Below are 19,532 nucleotides of genomic sequence, written 5' to 3'. Positions count from 1 at the left end.
GGCCAAAGGCAGGCGCTAAACCGCTGAGCCACCCAGGGATCCCCCATATATTGCTATTTATAATTCATATACTTTAATTCATTTGATCCATGTAGACAGAACAGATACTAGTATCTTCATTTTATAGTTTAGAAAACAGAGGGTAAATAACTATTTACCACAGTCTGTGTCTCATAGCATTTGGTTTTGTACTCTTTCCCCTGCCACCGTTATTTCATAAAGGTAGTAAATCTGACACCAAATGCTGGATTGGGATATTGGATACTTAAAAAGGGGTTAGGGGGCAGCCCGGGTGGCTCAGCGGTTTAGCGCCGCCTGCAGCCCTGAGCATGATCCTGGAGACCCGGGATCGAGTCCCACGTCGGGCTCTCCGCATGGTGCCTGCTTCTCCCTCCGCCCGTGTCTCTGCCTCTCTCTCTCTCTGAATAAAAAAGAATAAAAAAATAAAAAAATTTTTTTAAAAGGGCTTAGGGTTTTTTTTTTCATTTTAGATATTACTGATCCCAGGCAATTTCAGTCTACTTTATTGTAAATTCATCTTATATGACAAGAGTTTTTCTAAATCCTCAGAGATAAAAAATTGAATGTATAAAGAATATTGATTTTTCATGTATTCTTAAAAAAGTATGAAATCAGTTAAATCTAGCTAACTGCACATTTTTAGCTATGGAAAACAAGAATTCTTCCATTGTATCTGAGTTTTAACCTACTAGACAATTTGTTGAAGATACATAAGAGATCAGAAGAACCAACACCTCTTTTGTTTGGATTTTCCTTGATGACTGGCAGTTGACAATAAAATATTAGATCACTGGTTTTTGTGTGTGAGGCTTGAGTTCTTTGTAAAGGCTACTCTTTGGCCCATAAAGGAGCTTGTGGGTTGATTTCTACATCCTTGGCATACATAGGAGTCTATTTTAAAATTATGTTTTATGTAAGCAAACAAAAATGGAACTGAATAATGATGCATTTATGTAAGAAATACCTACATATTTTGGCTGTATATATACATATTCACCAAATACACATTTTTTAAAAATACCAGATATCCAGGTGTCAAAACCAGCATTTAACCAAACCTTAGACTAAAGTTAGTATCATCATTATAGATTATATTTCTGTAATATGAATAAATCTGAAATATCCCTTAAATTATTACAATTATTAGAAATGTTGGTCTATTTTAAAAATAAGACATTCCAGTGAAGTGATAATTTCTCAGCACTGCCTATTACTACATTACTCCCATAACTACTATAATGCACATCATAGAGGGTCACTTTCAACTGAGATTAGTGGAATACAGGATAGTTGGGGGAACTTTTTTCCTCTAACATTTTCCTTTTTAAGTATTTTTAAAAAAATATCTAGAGCAAAGATGATTGATTATATTACATATAACTTTAGAGCTTTTTCTCATGAAATTTTGATGTAATAGTTAATCTGTTTTTAATTCATTCACAAAAGATGTGAATTCTCAAATAGGATTTCTTCTTGAAAGATTCGTGGGGTTAAATAACTTAAAATCTTCTCTTGAAGTTATTTTGTTTAATATTGTGAATAAAAAAATAATACTGTGAATCATTAGAATGCCAAGTAATTGAATAGTTAGAATTATGATAAAAATTTCTATTATTCCGTTTTGTATTTTTCATTTAAATTTTTATAATCCTTTGTCAGTGTAAGCGGTCTATAATATTTTTCTTAAAATCAATAGCTAGGGACTCCTGGGTGGCTCAGCGGTTGAATGCCTTCAGCTCAGGTCATGATCCCAGTTGGGGGATTGAGTCCCACTCAGGCTCCCTGTGAAGATCCTGATTCTCCCTCTGTCTCTCTCTGTGTCTTTCATGAATAAATAAATAAAATCTTAAAAAAAAATCAATAGCTCTACATAATTACAATAATTCTCAATATTATTACTCTGGTTTTCTACTTGGCTGTTTGAAGATCATTAGTTTCTTTTATACATAAAACGGTTTTCGTAATCATTAATAGCACATTTTTTCTTCATTAATGTACATTTGTACTTGAACTAATTGATAAAATTTCAATATGTAAAGCACATGAGATTCTTGTAAGTTATACCTAAAATACCATCTTAACTTGGAAAATGGATGTTCAGATACTAATAGTAAACCCAGATGACATGGCTTTTTTAATATATATGACCCACTATACTAATAAGTTATAATAGTAACTAACCTAAGGATCATGTAATTGCCAGTCATGTCATATGCATGATCCAGAAATGACTTGAAGCAGGCCAAGGCCGAATGGAGAAACGTGCTTTAGCTGTATACTTAGTCCAAAGCCTAATTTCAGCATGTCTTTAAAAAAAAAAAAATCTACTCCCATGACACTCCCAAAAACCTGGAGCCCCAGTACCTCGTATCATAGGTACTGGGGCTCTGGTAACAGGTAATTTGGCATTTGGGGAACTTTAATAGACCAAGTGGGATTTTTTTTTAATATTACTGGGTCATAGGCAATTTTACCCAGTTTGCTGTAGATTCATCCAACAAAACTTTTTCGACTTTTTTTCTGATGTCATAATACCTAAAATATTTTCTAGCTTTCAAATTCTAAGCAAATAATTCTATTTGCTGATTTGTTTCTGTTGAGTTTCTAGCTCCTTCAGCCTATACTGGAGAGCCTAAGTCGAGGATAAATTGAAAGAGAATGAAAGTAAATGAATTTTAGCTTGGGCTAACCAAGATAATAAATGAAATATAAAAATTAATTTTTAAAATGTAGTCTAAAAAAACCTATAGCAAGGAAATACAAAATGTTGTTTTATTGCTGTAATAGTCTATCTTTGCTTATGGCATAAAGGATGTTTGAGGAGTAATACGGTTTTTCTTCATGATGTCAAATATAAAAGCTCAAGGATATATTTTAAAATTCTTCATTTCATGGGACACCTGGGTGGCTCAGCAGTTGAGCTTCTACCTTTGCCTCAGGGCGTGATCCCGGAGTCCCAGGATCAAGAGCCAAGATCAAGTCCCACGTCCTTGGGCTTCCTGCATGGAGCCTGCTTCTCCATCTGCCTATGTCTCTGCCTCTGTGTGTGTGTGTGTGTGTGTGTGTGTCATAAATAAATAAAATCTTTTTTAAAAAAATCTTCATTTCATAGATTGATATACAGCAATGCCTCTTCTATATGGCACTGGGCAGGGAATTTACCATCAATAGATATTTTATTATCAGAAACTAACTTTATGAGGCACCTAGGTATCTCAGTCAGTTTAGTGTCTGCCTTCGGCTTGGGTCCTGATCCCAGGATTCTGGGATCAAGCCCTGCATTGGGCTTCCGGCTCAGCAGGGAGTCTGCTTCTCCCTCCCCCTTTCCCCTGCTCATTCTCTCTCTCTCACTCTCCCTCTCTCTCAAATAATTTTATTATAAATATTTTCAAAGGATCTCTTTGTAAGTAAAATATGTGGCATGCTTTCCTGTCTTACTAACTAGACAATTACTGATTTATATTTTTCTTAATTATTTTGGATCATCATGACCATCTGTTGTCACCAAAATCACTATGAACCCTAGGAATTATACTTCATCTTACATTTTCTGTTGTGTCCTAGACACTTTGGAAATATGGGAAGCTTTCACAAGGATTGTTGCTGAGTGTAGCTTAATGATAGGATAAAGGAGAAACAGCCTCAGGAACAGACTCCAGATTTGGTCTACCACAGCTGCTTTTCTGCTTTTATTTGTTTGAAATAATTTTTCATTATTTGAAATAATTTTTCAGAATTTCCCCTGGAATCCATGCTTTTTGGATTTAGAACTTTTCCCAATTTCTTTCTTTTTTTTTTTTTTTTATTTATATATGAGAGAGAGGGAGAGAGGGAGAGGCAGAGACACAGACAGAGGGAGAAGCAGGCTCCATGTAGGGAGCCCGACGCGGGACTCAATCTCAGGACTCCAGGATCACGCCCTGGGCCGAAGGCAGGCGCTTGAACCGCTGAGCCACCCAGGCTGCCCCCTTTTCCCAATTTCTATGAAAGTATCTGTCATCTTCCATACCTATTCTGTTAAAATGGATGGGTTTCAGGTAAGTCAAAAGAGGAAAGAAAACTTCAGTTGAGGGCTATTATGAACAATGCTAATTACCTAACTTTATCTCATTTAACCTTTAAACAACTTTGTGATGGTAGATTGATTGATCCTTTCTTTGGATGAAGAAACTGAATATTAGGGCCATAAGATAATTGGTTCAAGTTAGTATAGGTAGTACATGACTGGGAAATAGAATCTGAACCCAGATGTTTCTGGCTCTAAAGCTTTTTGTTCTTCTACCTTACTATGATGCCTTTTTAAATAATCAGTTTTTAAAATACTACATGTTTGGTTATTTTTTTTTTTTATGTTTGATTATTCTTGTTTAACACTCCAGCTTTAATTTCCAGGTTCAGGTGACCTTGCTTTGCCAGAATCTTGGGTCCTCATTAAATAAGGTGTGTGTTTGGTTTTGGTTTGGTTCCTCTTTAACTTTGGGTGAAAATTGCTATTCTGGCAGCCAACAACCTCATCAGTATTTGACTCTTCTGGATGTTGGTGCTTAGCCCCTGTTTTGTTTTTATTGAACAGCAAATCTTAGTGATAACATAGCAGTTTTAATTACCTATAGCATTCCTCTCTTTTCTTTCCATCTTCTGACTTTCATATGGAGGCTTTCACCTTAAGGAAGCCGTTAATCTAAACTGTGCCACTCTTTTTTTTCAAGTCACATACGTGATCTTTAATAAAATTCAACGGTACTCCTCACCAGAAACCCTGGAGGCAAGAAAGCAGTGGGATGATATATATTTTTTAAAAATTTTTATCGAAGTACAGTTGACATACAATGTTGTGTTAGTATTGTAACATAGTGATTCAACAATTCTGTAATCAGTGCTCATCTCAATAAGTTTAGTCACTGTCACCATACAATATTATTACACAACATTATTGACTATATTCTCTCTGTACTTTTCATCCCCGTGTCTTATTTTATAAGCAAAAGTTTATACCTTTGAATCCCCTTCACCTATTTTTCCCATTCCTCTAACCCCCTCCACTTTGGTACCCACCAGTTTGTTTTCTGTTCATGAATCTGTTTGTTTTTTTTTGTTTGCTTGCTTGCTTGTTTAATTATTTAGATACCATAGTAAAATCATATGGTACTTGTTTTTGTCTGACTTATTTCATTAGCATAATATCCTATATGTCCATCCCTGTTGTCAGATATGGCAAGATATGATTTTCTTTTTATGACTGAGTAATATTTCACTGTGTGTGTGTGTGTGTGTGTGTGTGTGAGAGAGAGAGAGAGAGAGAGAGCTTTTTTATCCATTCATCTACTGATGGATATTTATGTTGCTTCAATATCTTGTCTGTTTTATTTTATTTTATTTTTTTAATTTTTTTTTAAAATTTATTTATGATAGTCACACAGGGAGAGAGAGAGAGAGGCAGAGACACAGGCAGAGGGAGAAGCAGGCTCCATGCACCGGAAGCCCGACGTGGGATTCGATCCCGGGTCTCCAGGATCGCGCCCTGGGCCAAAGGCAGGCGCCAAACCGCTGCGCCACCCAGGGATCCCATCTTGTCTGTTTTAAATAATGCTGCAATAAACATAGGGGTGTATATATCTTTTCAAATTACAGTTTTCATTTTCTTTGAGTAAATACCTAGTAGTGGTATTCTGTTTTTTTCTATTAGTATATTTCTAGTTTTAGTTTTTTGAGGACCCTACATGCTGTTTTCCACAGTGGATGTACCAATTTACATTCCAGCTAAAACTGTACCACTACCTTATCAACTTGTGTGGGACCCTGAAATGAAGAGGGAAACCTATTTTCCAACTCTATATAATTTGATTCTTTTTACTTTTTCAAAAAAATCTGTGCAATAAATTTTTTTGGCGTATTTCCTTTGAACCCCTAAAAAATACTGTTTAGTAAAAAGAAAACCTTATAACTCCTTATAATTCCAAGTCCCATATTATCAATCCAACTGATCTAGCCTGGTGACTGCCATTTCCTTACAAACATTAAAATCACTTCTGTGGAAGTTATTTAAGTTAGGTAATTCATATTTACTTTTGCGTGTGAGAAATACAACCTTCAGACCTTAAAAGTTCTTTGGTATCATCTCTTAAAATACCACTTAAATGTGTGTTGATGAAGTTTCTTTTCCTTAGCATTTTATTATGACAAGTTTCAAATATGCAAATATGTGAAGGAAGCTTACAATAAACACACTCATATCCTAACAAGCAGTTGGTGAGCTTCTTAAATAATCTTTACATTCGCTGCTATTAAGTGGTTTGACTATTTGCAGTTTCTTCCTAAGACCAAATGTGTATAGCTATAATAGCAACATGATAAAAAAAACTATGAATCTGGGAATCAGACTGAGTTTGAGCTCTAGTTCTGTCATCTGTTAGCAGAATCAGTTAAGCTCTTTGTCCTCTTTCTTACTTGCTTAATGTGGATAAGCAACATATTTCATAGTTAACATGAAAATGAAGTGAACTAACCAAACATGTCTGCAGCATAGTAATTATTCAGTAACTTAACTATCATATTAGTGGGTTGTTTTTTTTTTAACTACAAATTTGATTTAAGATACTATTTTACTTCAGAATTACTGTTACTTGGTCATAAACACATCTGCTGGAATTGAAGATAACCTTAAACAGTGAAAGAATTAGGTAATGAAAAGTGTAGACTAAAAATTGCTGAAAATTATATTTAAGGTATTAAAGTCACATATCCATAATCCTCTGATGGCCCCCAGGTTTTTAAAGGTTCTGTTCCAGGCAGTATTTTGGCTTTTATGGGGAAAATAACAAAGTTACCTTACCTTTTTTTTTTTTTTTTTTTTTTTTTTTTAGAAAAGGAACAGTTAAAATGAAATCATTTGCATTTTGTTTGTTAATATCTAGACTTGAGAGATTGATTGCAGGACTAATAAAACAAAGTGGCACTATAGTGAATAATGAATATTAATGCTTTCTTTAAAGAATAGCTATTAGCTTTATTTATGTTCTCTTGTTCTGTATTTTGTTGATTTCCTTTTTTTTTTTTTTAACATTTTATATATTTATTCATGAGACACAGGGGGGTGGGAGGGAGCAGAGACACAGGCTGAGGGAGAAGCAGGCTCAATGCAGAGAGCCTGACATGGGAACCCATCCGGTCTCCAGGATCAGGCCCCAGACCAAAGGCAGGCGCTAAACCGCTGAGCCACCCAGGGATCCCCCGCATTTTGTTGATTTCTGTCCTGTATTTATTATTTTCATTCTTCTTCTGGGTTGCCCACTTCTAAGTTCTTCAGTTGAATGTATAGCTCATTCGTTTTTAACCTTTTTATTTTCTTAAAAATGTGTTACATAGAAGCATAGATCTTCTTTAGGACTCCTTTTCTTTGTTCAAGTCTTTTAATTAATGACTTCATGGTGTACTTTGCACCAAATTTATACTGCAAGGTTCACCAGGAAGTTACATTGCTTGAATTTAGATGTTTCATTAATATGTTACTGATATATTCATTACCAGATTATAATGCCTGCTTTGAAAATTCTGAGGCTGTGAAATGATGAGGATTATGTGCTCCTGTGATATAGAAGATGAATACTTTATTCATGCACATTCTTACTACTTTTAAGGAAAATGTTGATCCCACTTAAAGGAATGACCTCAGGAATAATGAGGTGATCTTTAAAAGGTATAAATCATGAGAATGTTTGTAATATACATGGAGGATTGCCTGAAGGATAATAGTCTATTAATTTCTCAGATATTAGTAGTTTTCAGCCTTTTTTTTTTTTTTTTTTTTTTTTTTTGCCTCAACACCGTTGTAGAAAAAACATTCCCATCCATGATAAAGTGTATGTATTTGAGTGAGGAGTGTCAAGTTAGCAAGTTCTCCAAATGCGTTCCATTCTTCTTTTGGATTCTTGTTTGATTATTGCAGTGGTATCCGAACTGCTTTTGTGCATCTGTTTTATTTCCCCTTTAGGTCTGTTTTTTACTCTCAAAGTTATCTTTCAGAATGGAGATCTAATTACATCACCTCCTTTCTTCAAAACACTTCAGTCTTTTCTCATTTTATTAGAATAAACCCCCAAAATGGCCAAAGTTATGCATGATCTAGAACTCCCATCATTCCAGCATAATTTTAAACCAGCTTTCCTTTTTATCTTTATGATCCAGTGATGTTGGCATTGTCTCGGTTTCTGTCTCAGTTCTTTTTTTTTTTTAATTTTTATTTATTTATGATAGTCACACAGAGAGAGAGTGAGAGGGGCAGAGACATAGGCAGAGGGAGACGCAGGCTCCATGCACCGGGAGCCCGACGTGGGATTCGATCCCGGGTCTCCAGGATCGCGCCCTGGGCCAAAGGCAGGCGCTAAACCGCTGCGCCACCCAGGGATCCCCCTGTCTCAGTTCTACACAGAAATTTTGCTTATCCTATTACCTCTAACTGTCAAAATTCCCTCCACAACCCTTTATGCCTTAGGTTAGATCTCCTCACCTCAGTTCATTCATGACTTCCTCAGGGAGAGCCTTCCAGACTTCCCTGACACATGACTTTTTCCTATTGTGTGCTCTCATAGCACTATTTACTTCCTACATTTACTTACATGGTTGTTAATTTATTTATGTTGTTCTTTCATTGATGTCTATCTCCCCTATCACTGGATTAAAAACTTGAGAGGAAAAAAAATCATGTCTTTCTTGTTTATCATTGTATCTCCACTAAAAAGGTGGTGAATAAGTACAAGTAAATGAATGAATGCCACCCCTTTTGTTGGGAGGGCAGAAAATTCTAATGTACATATAGTTTTTGAGAATCTCTGCTCTAGATGTTGTGGATTTCATCCCTGGATTAAATCAGAAGAGCAGAATAGTGTCTAGCTGGCTCAGTGGTTCAGCCTGCCATGCTTGGTCTTAGGGTTATGAGCTTGAGCCCCATGCTAGGTGGAGAGATTACTTAAAAAAAATAAATAAAATATTTTTTAAAAATCAGAAAATCAGATATTTGCATACTTGGACAATATTAATTTGTATCCTCACATAATTGCTTTTTTGCAGTGGATTTTGGCAGCAAGCCTTTGGTTCAAATTGGGGCATGCTATAGGTAATAAACTGTTGCTTTGGTTGTATGGACGCTATTGAAGGTAGTGTCCATTGTGTGAAGGACTGACCTTTTTAAAAAAATTTTATGTATTTATTCATGAGAGACACAGAGAGAGAGAGAGAGAGAGAGAGGCACAGACACAGGCAGAGGGAGAAGCAGGCTCCATTCCATGCAGGGAGCCTGGCGTGGGATTCGATCCCAGGTCTCCAGGACCACACCCTGGGCTGAAGGTGGCACTAAACTGCTGAGCCACCCGGGCTGCCCATGGACTGACCATTGTATCAGATAAATTGTCTCTATGAGGACTCAGGGAAGAAATTTCTTTCTGATCACACTACTAGAAAAACTATGCATCTCTTGAGCAACTAGTGTATTTTTGTCTTGGAAGCAAGATAAAAATCTTATACCTAATCCTTGTTTCCTGAAATTCAGAGCAAGATTTGCAGCTCACATATAAAAATTAGTTAAGGATTTCTGGCATAACCCCATGTAAAATAGTTTTAGTCTTAGTTTCACCTTCATCTTTAGAATTTTAACATATTTTATAGTTTGATCAATAAAAGGCTCTATAAATAGCATTCAAGGAATAATAAAATACACCCAAGATTTTTTTTTAAAGCTAAATTAATATGCTTGCTGGCTAAGAAGTAAGTTCACTCTGTCTCTCTGTGCTTAAAGTGGAAAACAGAGAAAGGAAGATAAAAGGTTTATTATATATTAGGAGAAATTCTACGTTTTATGTTCTGACTGGGTCATTTGAGAACTAGTCCTTTTGATTTTGTTCTGTTACAAAAGCATAGCGATTGCTTTATAAAGAAGTCTGAGGTGGGATATGAAAGTATCTGTTAGGCTCAAAGATACAGGATCAGCACTTTTGTATGAACTTGCTGGGAACTTGGTAGAGTTTTATTTTAGCAGTACCGCCTTAGTCCTACCCTTATAGAACAGCATGCTACGTAGTCACTGTTGTATGGGTTATGATCTTTGCAGGAATCATGATCAAAAGACCTTGGTATTTAGCCTGACTTATAATATGAGTCCTTTTGTTTTCCTTCTGTTGCAAAATGAATTTTTGTACCATTTGATGAAATAAGAACTATGCAGAAACATAGGTCATTCTGGAGACCAGGCATTGGAAGACTGTGAGACAAGTAAGAATAGCCATGACTATTATAAGAGACTAAAAGGCACTTCAGAGTGATGACCAGATGCCCTCACTTTGACTAGGAGATCAGATCTTAAAATTCAGGCTTATGAGGTATTTTTTTTTAAGATTTTATTTATTTGAGAGAGAGAGAGGAAAAGAGAAAGAGAGAGCACGAGCAAGGGCAGGGCGAAAAAGGGAGAGGGAGAAGCAGGCTCCCTGGGACCCTGACATGGGGCTTAATCCCAGGACCTTGAGAGATCATGAGCTGAAGGCAGATGCTTAATCGACTGAGCCACCCATGCGTCCCCTAAGTCTACTTTTGATAGCCAAGTTGTCTTGTCTTTTGTTTGAATATAGATTGGTCAGCATTCCCTGTGAATGAATTAGTAATTCATTTTTTTTTTTCTTGGCTTGCCACCAAGAAATCTAGAGCTATGCTGTTACCCACGACTAAATCAATGACTTTAGTTGTAACTCTGGGGCTTTGTAGTATTATTTATCTTTTCAGTTAATGTTAGTAACAAATTTTGGATAACATTTTCAAGTTATGTGACCTCTGTAGTTGAAAATAGAGCCTCAAAGATTTCTAGCGTAAAGGGAATATCTGTTTTTTTCCTCCAGGGAGATCAATGTCCCTTCAGACACTTCCACAGAAGTATAGTCTCCTAAAGAACATGAGAATGAAATATCTAAAATTGTCTAATTATTATACTTTTATATATAATTATCTATATATGCAGGTTAGAGTTTGATGAGGCAAATATGAATAAGCCTGTTGTTGATTCAGGAAATAAAGATTAGAAGGGTCACATATGTGAAAATAGAAGTGGAATTGTAAAAAAATTGAGAAAGAGATTCTTAGTTATCTTTGGGATACATACAGATAACTTCTATAGAGTTAAGCAAAATTTATAAAGGTTGCATAAGACTATGGGGGAATATTAGGCTAATTCGAATTTATAATTTTGCCCATAAATTTGTACCAAGTCTCATTCTTGAAGGAATTTGTATTTGAATTGAGGCTTTGACAAATTCTAAGGTTGGTTCAAGGAGTGAAACTTGCTATAGCTGTAGGTAAGTCAAAAAGGGATAAGCTGAGTTTCTGCAAACCAAATACATTCCAGAGGATGTAAGAATATATTGGATAAAGGATAAAAATAAAAACACTTTGAAAATTGTAGGTATCCATCAGATTTTCCCACTAGTAATTTGTAAAGAGAAACTTTTGCTAAAACAAGTAAGATAAGCCATCTAACGTGTAAATGTTCAAGGTCCAGTTTGGGGATAAACATAAAATCACAAGAACTCATGTCAGGTAGCTCTTCCATGGCCCTGATATGACCAGAGAGTGTTTTCCTTGAGAAGAAATACTTAGTTTGGGAGGTACAAGGTAGGGAGTTAGGTCAGGGTTTTATCAAGAGGATCATACGTAAGCTGTATAGGTTGAAGGAAAAGATCAGAGTAGGCTTGGGTAAGCCTAGACCCAAACAAGTTTTCGGTTATGAATGCTGACAAATTCAGCCAGTAAAATGCAGTTGATTACATACATAGACAACAAATGTAGGATCACCATGGTGTCAGTTGCTCATGCCCATTGTCTCACTGGATAACACTGAAACCAGAGAAGCCAGATAATCCCAGGCAACATGAGTGCTTTTTTTTTTTTAAGGATTTTATTTTAATTAATTATTTATTCATGAGAGAGAGAGAGGCAGAGACACAGATAGAGGGAGAAGCAGGCTCCATGCAAGGATCCCGATGTGGGACTCAATCTCAAGTCTCTGGGACCACGCCCTGAGCCAAAGGCAGACCCTCAACCACTGAACCACCGAGGCATCCCAACAGGCAACATGAGTGCTAGAGTACCCTGTGGCTGAGGAACAGTAGTCCTACAAAGAGAGTATATGGAGGTTGGTGAAAAATAGCTTTGTAGCAGTACTTCCCAAGATTGTCTATATTCTATATTTTGGAGGATCATGAGGCATTCTGTCAGGGCTCAGGTCAGCCTGTGGTTGTGGTCGAGCCTTGCCTGTGTGACCTCGATGGAGACATGTAGGTTGCCAGGTTATCAGTACAGAGCAGTTCCTCTACATTAGCCATGGTAAAGGAGAAGGGACAAGGTGAATTAGAACAAAAGCATGAAAAGAAAAGTGTTACAAGTAATAGTTTCAAGTATCTGGGAAATTTGTGTTCTGTCATTAGGATAAGCAGCCTACTTCTACAAAGTCATCTGCTTCTGTAATGTAAAGACATCCTTGACAGCCTGACAGTCCCTTGAGACCTTCTGAGAAATGCCTTTTTTTAAAAAAATATTTATTTATTTATTCAGAGAGACATAGACTGAGAGAGAGAGGCAGAGACCCAGGCAGAGGGAGAAGCAGGCTCCTCACAGGGAGCCTGATGCAGGACTCAATTCTGGATCCCTGAGCCAAGGGCAGAGGCCCAACCGCTGGGCCACCCAGGCATCCCTAGAAAGGTCTTTTTTCTGGTGATCACATCAGCTTATCCCAGGACGCTTGTATTTATGAGTAATATGTTTATAATGTGATCCATTAGGAGTACTTGTATAGTCTTTTATTGAGGCTTTTGTGTTTCTTCCAGAAGACTCAGTTTCTGATCTGTAGCTTGTAACAGGAGCCTTTAGGCAAGCATAAAGAAAAAGCAGAAACTACATGTGGAGGTAAGACTGAATGGTTCAGGTTAAGTTGTTTTAATAGCAACAGTATCAGAATGGGGAAAATAGTCCTTTATGAAGCAAATCAATTTATAAGGATTTAGTGAAATTTACCTGTGAATAAGAACATATCGTGGATGGTGAGGGCATTGATCAATTTCAGAGTTTTTTTTTTTTTTTTAAGATTTTATTTATTCATGAGAGACACACAGAGAGAGAGAGAGGCAGAGACACAGGCACACGGAGAAGCAGGCTCCATATAGGGAGACTGATGCGGGACTCGATCGCGGGACTCCAGGATCACGCCCCGGGCCCAAGGCAGGCGCCAAACCGCTGAGCCACCCAGGGATCCCCTATTTCAGAGTTTTTAATTTATACCACTGTGCATTATGATTTTGAAATCTAGAAATTTAAACCTAGAGAGAAAATCTTTTAAAACCTAACTATTTTTTAAAATAACAGCTTTAGTGAGATAAAATTCACCTTTTTAGAGTATACAGTTCACTGGTTTTTAGGATATTCAGAGTTGTGTAATCATTACCACTACTTACTGACTGTTGACAGTCACTCCTCATTCCTTCCTCTGATCTACCTGGCAATCCCTAGTCTACTTTCTGTCTCTGGTTTTGCCTAAGAGATAAATTATTTTAAAAATAATTAGTTGGTTAACTAAACAATTATTTACATGTCCATAAACATGAATATTCCTCTTCCTGAAAAGGATATAATGATAATCACTCTATTATTTTACATTAATGAAAAGTCATCCATATAGAATTGAACTGGGAGCCTCTCTTTTTGATTTATTAAATTAAAAAAAATCGAGTTTAATAAACAAAACAGCTTTCATAATGGTGTTGAGCTAATTCAAAATCTAGAGAATGCTAAGCATTCTTAATTATCTCTTCCATTTTTTACTTTTCACAGAATTAGATTAATATCTGATATATTAGTAGGTGCTCAATCAGGATAGCTTTATTTTATTTTGGTGACAGAACTGGAATTAGAATCCAGCTATCCTGGGATCCCTGGGTGGCGCAGTGGTTTGGCGCCTGCCTTTGGCCCAGGGCGCGATCCTGGAGACCCAGGATCGAATCCCACGTTGGGCTCTCGGTGCATGGAGCCTGCTTCTCCCTCTGCCTGTGTCTCTGCCTCTCTCTTTCTCTGTATGACTATCATAAATAAATTAATTAATTAATTAAAAAAAATAAAAATAAAAATAAAAAAGAATCCAGCTATCCTCCCAGGAAGTCTCCTCTTTCCCTTATGCCACACATGCTTTCCATTTGTACCCAAAGCTGATTTTTATAAAGCACTTGTAAACAGTTCATGGAACTGGGGGTCAATGTTCTTATTTCCATTTTCTATTCTATTTCTTATAACCATACATAAATTCACAAGTTTAAATTTGTTATTGTGTAAATGCTAAAATGTTAAATAGGCTAAGAAAAGGAAAAAAGAAAATACCTTTCATTCTTTTTGTCTAATGACAATTGTAAATGCTCCATATTTCACAGTTAAAGAACTTATGTAAAGTAGGACATAAATTCATATGCATTTTTAGCTTGACTACTACTTAGGTATTTAGGTAGTTCCAGTCAAAATGTTAAGTATGAATTAGTGATTTTAAGATATAAAAAGAGTTGCTTTGAGGTCAAGTTGGAGGAGAAAGGTAATAAAAGAAAGGATGAATGCCAGTAGGTTTTTTTTTAATGCTGTTTAAGTTTTGTTACAGTATAAGGATGGGTAGTAAAGGATACAATTCTTAAATGTACAAATTTTTTGAATTTAAAAAAAATTTACTATACTTAAATTCAATTAATTAACATATAGTGTATCAATCAGTTTCAGAGGTAGAGTTCAGTGATTCATCTGTTGCATATAACACCCAATGCTCATAACATCACATGCCCTCCTTCATGCCTATCACCCAGTTACCCCATTTCCCCATCTACCTCCCCTCCAGCAACCCTGAGTTTGTTGCCTATAGTTATGAGTATCTTCTGGTTTGTCTCCCTCTTTAATTACAACTTGATGAATTTTTACATGTAAATATATATATATATATATATATATGTAATAATCACTGCACAGATCAATATACAGAATATTCCAACACCTCAGAGGGTTCCTTAGTACCCCTTTTTTGTCAGTTACAACACTCCAAGAGGTAATCACTATTTTGACTTTTGTCACCATAGGTTACTTTTGTTTCTTCTTGAAATGCATATAAATGGAATAAAACGATACTCTCTTGTATCTAGCTTCTTTTACTCATATTTGTATCTATAAGATTCATCCATATTGTGTGTAGCAGTGGCTGATTTTTTTTGCTTTATAGTATAAGTAAAGCACAATTCATCCATATACCTGCTGATGGTGAGTTGGGTTGTTAACAATTTTTTAGTATTGTGACTAAAGCTACTAAGTCAATTATTGTGCTTAACTTTTGGTGAAAGTATGCACTCACTTTTCTTGGGACTTAAGGTTTTAAGTGTTATAAAAGTTCAGGACTTTTTTGTTAAAACAGCCAGAATGCCAAACCTGCCTCACAGAAATTTTCAAGTCCACCTAAATGGGTATGTTTAACTCTTTGATTTTATAATAGAAACTGGGGAAAAATAACTTTTACTTCACAGCCAGTTTCGGGTGCCTGTTCTATAATGCAAGGGTTATGGATATTAATTCATTCAGTGAACAATAGGGAACCATCCTAGGGGTTAGAGACACAGTCACATCCTACTTTCCCAACCAATATCTTCAAGTTACTCAAACATAACGCATAGATTGCAGTGATAAAGAAATGAGAATTATTAGGGGAATTCTTAAGGTGAAGCATCTCATCTAAACCTGGGTAGTCAGTGGAAGCATCTCAGAGAAAATGACATCTGAACTGAGTCCGTTGGAATGAGCTGCAATTAGCCTGGTGAAGGAAGTGGAGGGTGAGTGTTGAGAAGAGCAGGGCTATGAGAGTTTTTAAGGCGGTGTTTAAAGCTTGGCGATGTGAGAAATTGAAAGTAGCTGGGTAAGCACAGACTCAATTATAAAGGGCCTTTTGACATATCCGGGAGGTCTGACGTCCTCAGGTCAGAAGGGAATCATTGGTGCTATCTTTTTTTATTATGGAAAATGTCAAACACACATCCCATAATTTGAGCAGTTACCAACTTATCACCAATCATGTTGATACCACTACCTTCCTCCCCAAGTGGATAGTTCTGAAGGAAGTTTGAGACATCACTTCATCATTGAAGATTTTGAGCAGGAGAGTGACATAATTAGTTTTGTGTTTTATAAATCATATATCCCTAGTAAATTTAAAGTATCTTTACAATGCACACACCACAGTTTGGTTGCATCTCATTTGCTTCCAGTCATAAAGACATTTGTCTTTCTGCACTGTTTATAGCATTTTGCATTTTTTTCCTAACTATGGAAACATGAGTAAATGCTAAACTTATTTTATATATTCATCTTCTTATGTAGATAAATCATTGTTTAATTTGCCTTTAAAAACACTATTAATATTTTGGCTTCTATGAGTATAAAAAGGTCATAAACAATATAAAAGTTTATGTCTAATTCAGTCTCCTTTATAGCAAAGATGTTAGTATTTGGAAAGTGGAATTCAGTTAAGGTTTTACTATGAATATTTTTCCAGATTCAAGTTCAATTTAAGATTCTTCTGTGGCTCAGGTTTTGCTCATCTACCTATTTGAAAATCTGTTTTCTTTCTTTTTTTTTTTAATCTGTTTTCTTATTGAAGTTTACTTTGATGGTGAGAATTAATATAGATTACTTTTGTTTTAAAACTAATTATAGTTGTTTACATAACACTAAGTAGTAAAAATGTTTACTTCCTAAAGGGCTTTAGCTTAACCTGTTTTAAAAAAAGTGGTGTAGTAGATGGTCACTATTGTAATGCCATGGAATAGCACTGCATTCATGCATGCGTTCATTCAGTTGGTGAGTTAGTGATCTTAATCCAAATCAGAGGTTGGCAAATTTTTGCTGTTCTGTCTGGTTCTTACATATTTGGAGAATTGTTCCAGGAAAATAGGGAAGAATTTGCAATAGAAACCATATGTGGCCTGCAAATGTATTACCTGGTCCTTTATAGGAAAAGTTTGCCACTCCTGGTCTAAATAAATATAACTTAAATTCTTGGCATGTGCTTTTTTTTCTTTTGGAAATGTTTCTATAAGATTCACTTTTAAGTAACATTTGAAAATAAAAATGTCATTGTTTTCTACAGAGAAGATGGTGAATTAGAAGATGGTGAAATAGATGATGCAGGACTTGAAGAAATACAAGAACAGGAAGCAAAAGAGGATGAAAAGCACAAAAATGAGAAAGCCTATAGAAAATCAAGGAAAAAACACAAGAAAGAAAGAGAGAAGAAAAAATCCAAAAGGAGAAAACGTGAAAAACATAAGGTTAGTTAGAATCTACTTTTAGGGATCCCTGGGTGGCGCAGCGGTTTGGCGCCTGCCTTTGGCCCGGGGCGCGATCCTGAAGCCCGGGATCGAATCCCACGTCGGGCTCCCGGTGCATGGAGCCTGCTTCTCCCTCTGCCTGTGTCTCTGCCCCTCCCTCTCTCTCTCTCTCTCTCTCTCTGTGTGACTATCATAAATAAAAAAAAAAAAAAAAAAAAAAAAGAATCTACTTTTAATTCTTTTAGTAAATTTTTATGAAATATAAAATATTGAAAATCATAAAGCATAAATCATTGCTTATTTTATTATAAAACTTATTGATTAGAAGGGCACCTGGGTGGCTCAGTCAGTTAAGTGTCTGACTCTGGATTTCACCTTAGGTAATAATCTCAAGGTCATGAGATCAAGCCTCCCTTCAGACTCCTTGCTGGGCATGGAGCCTGCATAAGATTTTCTCTCTTCTTCTGCCCCTCCAACCCCCCAAAAAACAACTTGTTGATTAGATATTTTTATTTATGTGATTAATAAATTTTCTGAACATAAATATTATGTAAATTATCTCAAATATTTAAAAATTAATCTAGATAACTTTTGTTTTGTTTTGTTTTAATCTAGATAACTTTTAATGCAAGTTAAAATCTTTTTAATTAATGGAATTGTATGCAAGGATGATAAAGGTTAGAAAAGTTTTATTCTCTACAGATATAGATTAGCAGCATTGGCATTGTCTGTCCATTTATTTATTCATTCATATGTATTATCATGTGCTTGCTGTGGAAATCTCTGTGCTCTATGCTAGGGTTACAGTAATGAGTGAAAGTCTCTAATGGAAGTACATTACATTGAAATGGGAAGGAGAAGGCAATAAACAAATGAAAAACAAATGTGATCAAGAAAAAAGAGTTGGGTGCTGGATAGAGAATAATGTAGCATGGGATAGGGAAGAAGGGATCATCTATGCAGAGAACTCTAGGAAAAGTGGGCGTCTGTGGTGGAGTAGTTTTGAAACTCCCTGAAATTCCCCCATAAAAACAAAGCAATGGGGATAGCAAAATCAAAAACTCATTGGCAACATCTACAAAAAAATGAAGTAACAAGTTATCTCCACAAACCTTAAAAATACCGCTGGATGAGGCCAAACCACAGACAGCAACAAGACCCATATAGGATCAGCAATTGGGCATACTGAAGCAGAGGGAAGGTAATGGGACTTCAGAAAACAAATTGCCAATAGGTACTCCTCTCAAATGGAAGAGTCCCCACTCAGTGTGGAAAGTCCATGGGCCAAACTGAGAACAGAGCAGAAAGGGAGAGGGGGGGGAAAAAGTGAGAGGGGACTTTCAATTCTCTTGTGAGTATAAGGTGACCATGTGAATTTGGGATGATGCTTGAATGGTCTGGGTCTGATGAACTTCTAATACTAATCAACCAAATCGCTCTTATTAGAGTCCTACACTGAGAATATATCTGCTAATTAGAATCTAAATTGAGAGGACAAAGATACTAGGGCTGGGCAAGGAAAGAAATAGCTTTAAAAAATGAGGAAAAAGGGATCCCTGGGTGGCGCAGCGGTGTGGCGCCTGCCTATGGCCCAGGGCGCGATCCTGGAGACCCGGGATCGAATCCCACGTCGGGCTCCAGGTGCATGGAGCCTGCTTCTCCCTCTGCCTGTGTCTCTGCCTCTCTCTCTCTCTCTCTCTGTGTGTGACTATCATAAATAAATAAAAATTAAAAAAAAAAAGCCTGCAAAAAATGAGGAAAAAAAATGAGGGAAGGGAGCAAATGAGGCATATCTCAGAAGATACATAGCCATATTTATTAATATTTCATGCAAACAACAAGCAGTAACCCTAGAGAACAAGATAGGACCATGATTACATTCCGTATAAGTTATAATTTTTTAAAAAACAGAATAATGGAGAGAATAATATTCTTCCATAAGAGAAAGAATTCCCACAAAACATATAAAATATCTAACCTAATATTTCAAAATGATAAAATTAAGAAAGTATATAAGCTGTGATCAAACAGCATAAATACAATTTGGGGGAAACATCCTTTGGTCATCTAAGTGAAAAGACCAACTCCCTATTAGGAAAAGAGAATCAGCTTTCTATAAAAATTTTTGATATAGGATGCCTG

At 36.1% G+C, this 19,532-nt stretch overlaps 1 protein-coding gene across 3 annotated transcripts in view; it reads left to right on the top strand.

Annotated features, from left to right (window-relative positions):
• Positions 1 to 19,532, top strand: part of ZC3H6 (zinc finger CCCH-type containing 6) — a 67,884-nt gene that overhangs the window by 8,435 nt on the left and 39,917 nt on the right. The window contains exons 1-2 of one of the 3 annotated variants that reach the window (XM_025994365.2): positions 7,549 to 7,717; positions 17,210 to 17,390. Coding sequence is in view for 2 of the 3 variants with exons in the window: in XM_025994364.2 (XP_025850149.1) it covers positions 12,953 to 12,960; positions 17,210 to 17,390 (189 nt within the window). In the remaining variant the exon portion in view is untranslated. Of the gene's footprint in view, positions 1 to 7,548; positions 7,718 to 12,881; positions 12,961 to 17,209; positions 17,391 to 19,532 lie in introns of those variants that run through there. The other 2 variants (XM_025994364.2, XM_025994363.2) reach the window with 2 other exon arrangements.

The sequence above is a fragment of the Vulpes vulpes genome, chromosome 8 (genome assembly GCF_048418805.1).
Source record: "Vulpes vulpes isolate BD-2025 chromosome 8, VulVul3, whole genome shotgun sequence".
NCBI classification, from domain to species: Eukaryota; Metazoa; Chordata; class Mammalia; order Carnivora; family Canidae; genus Vulpes; species Vulpes vulpes.
This window is presented reverse-complemented; position numbering and strand designations above follow the sequence as displayed.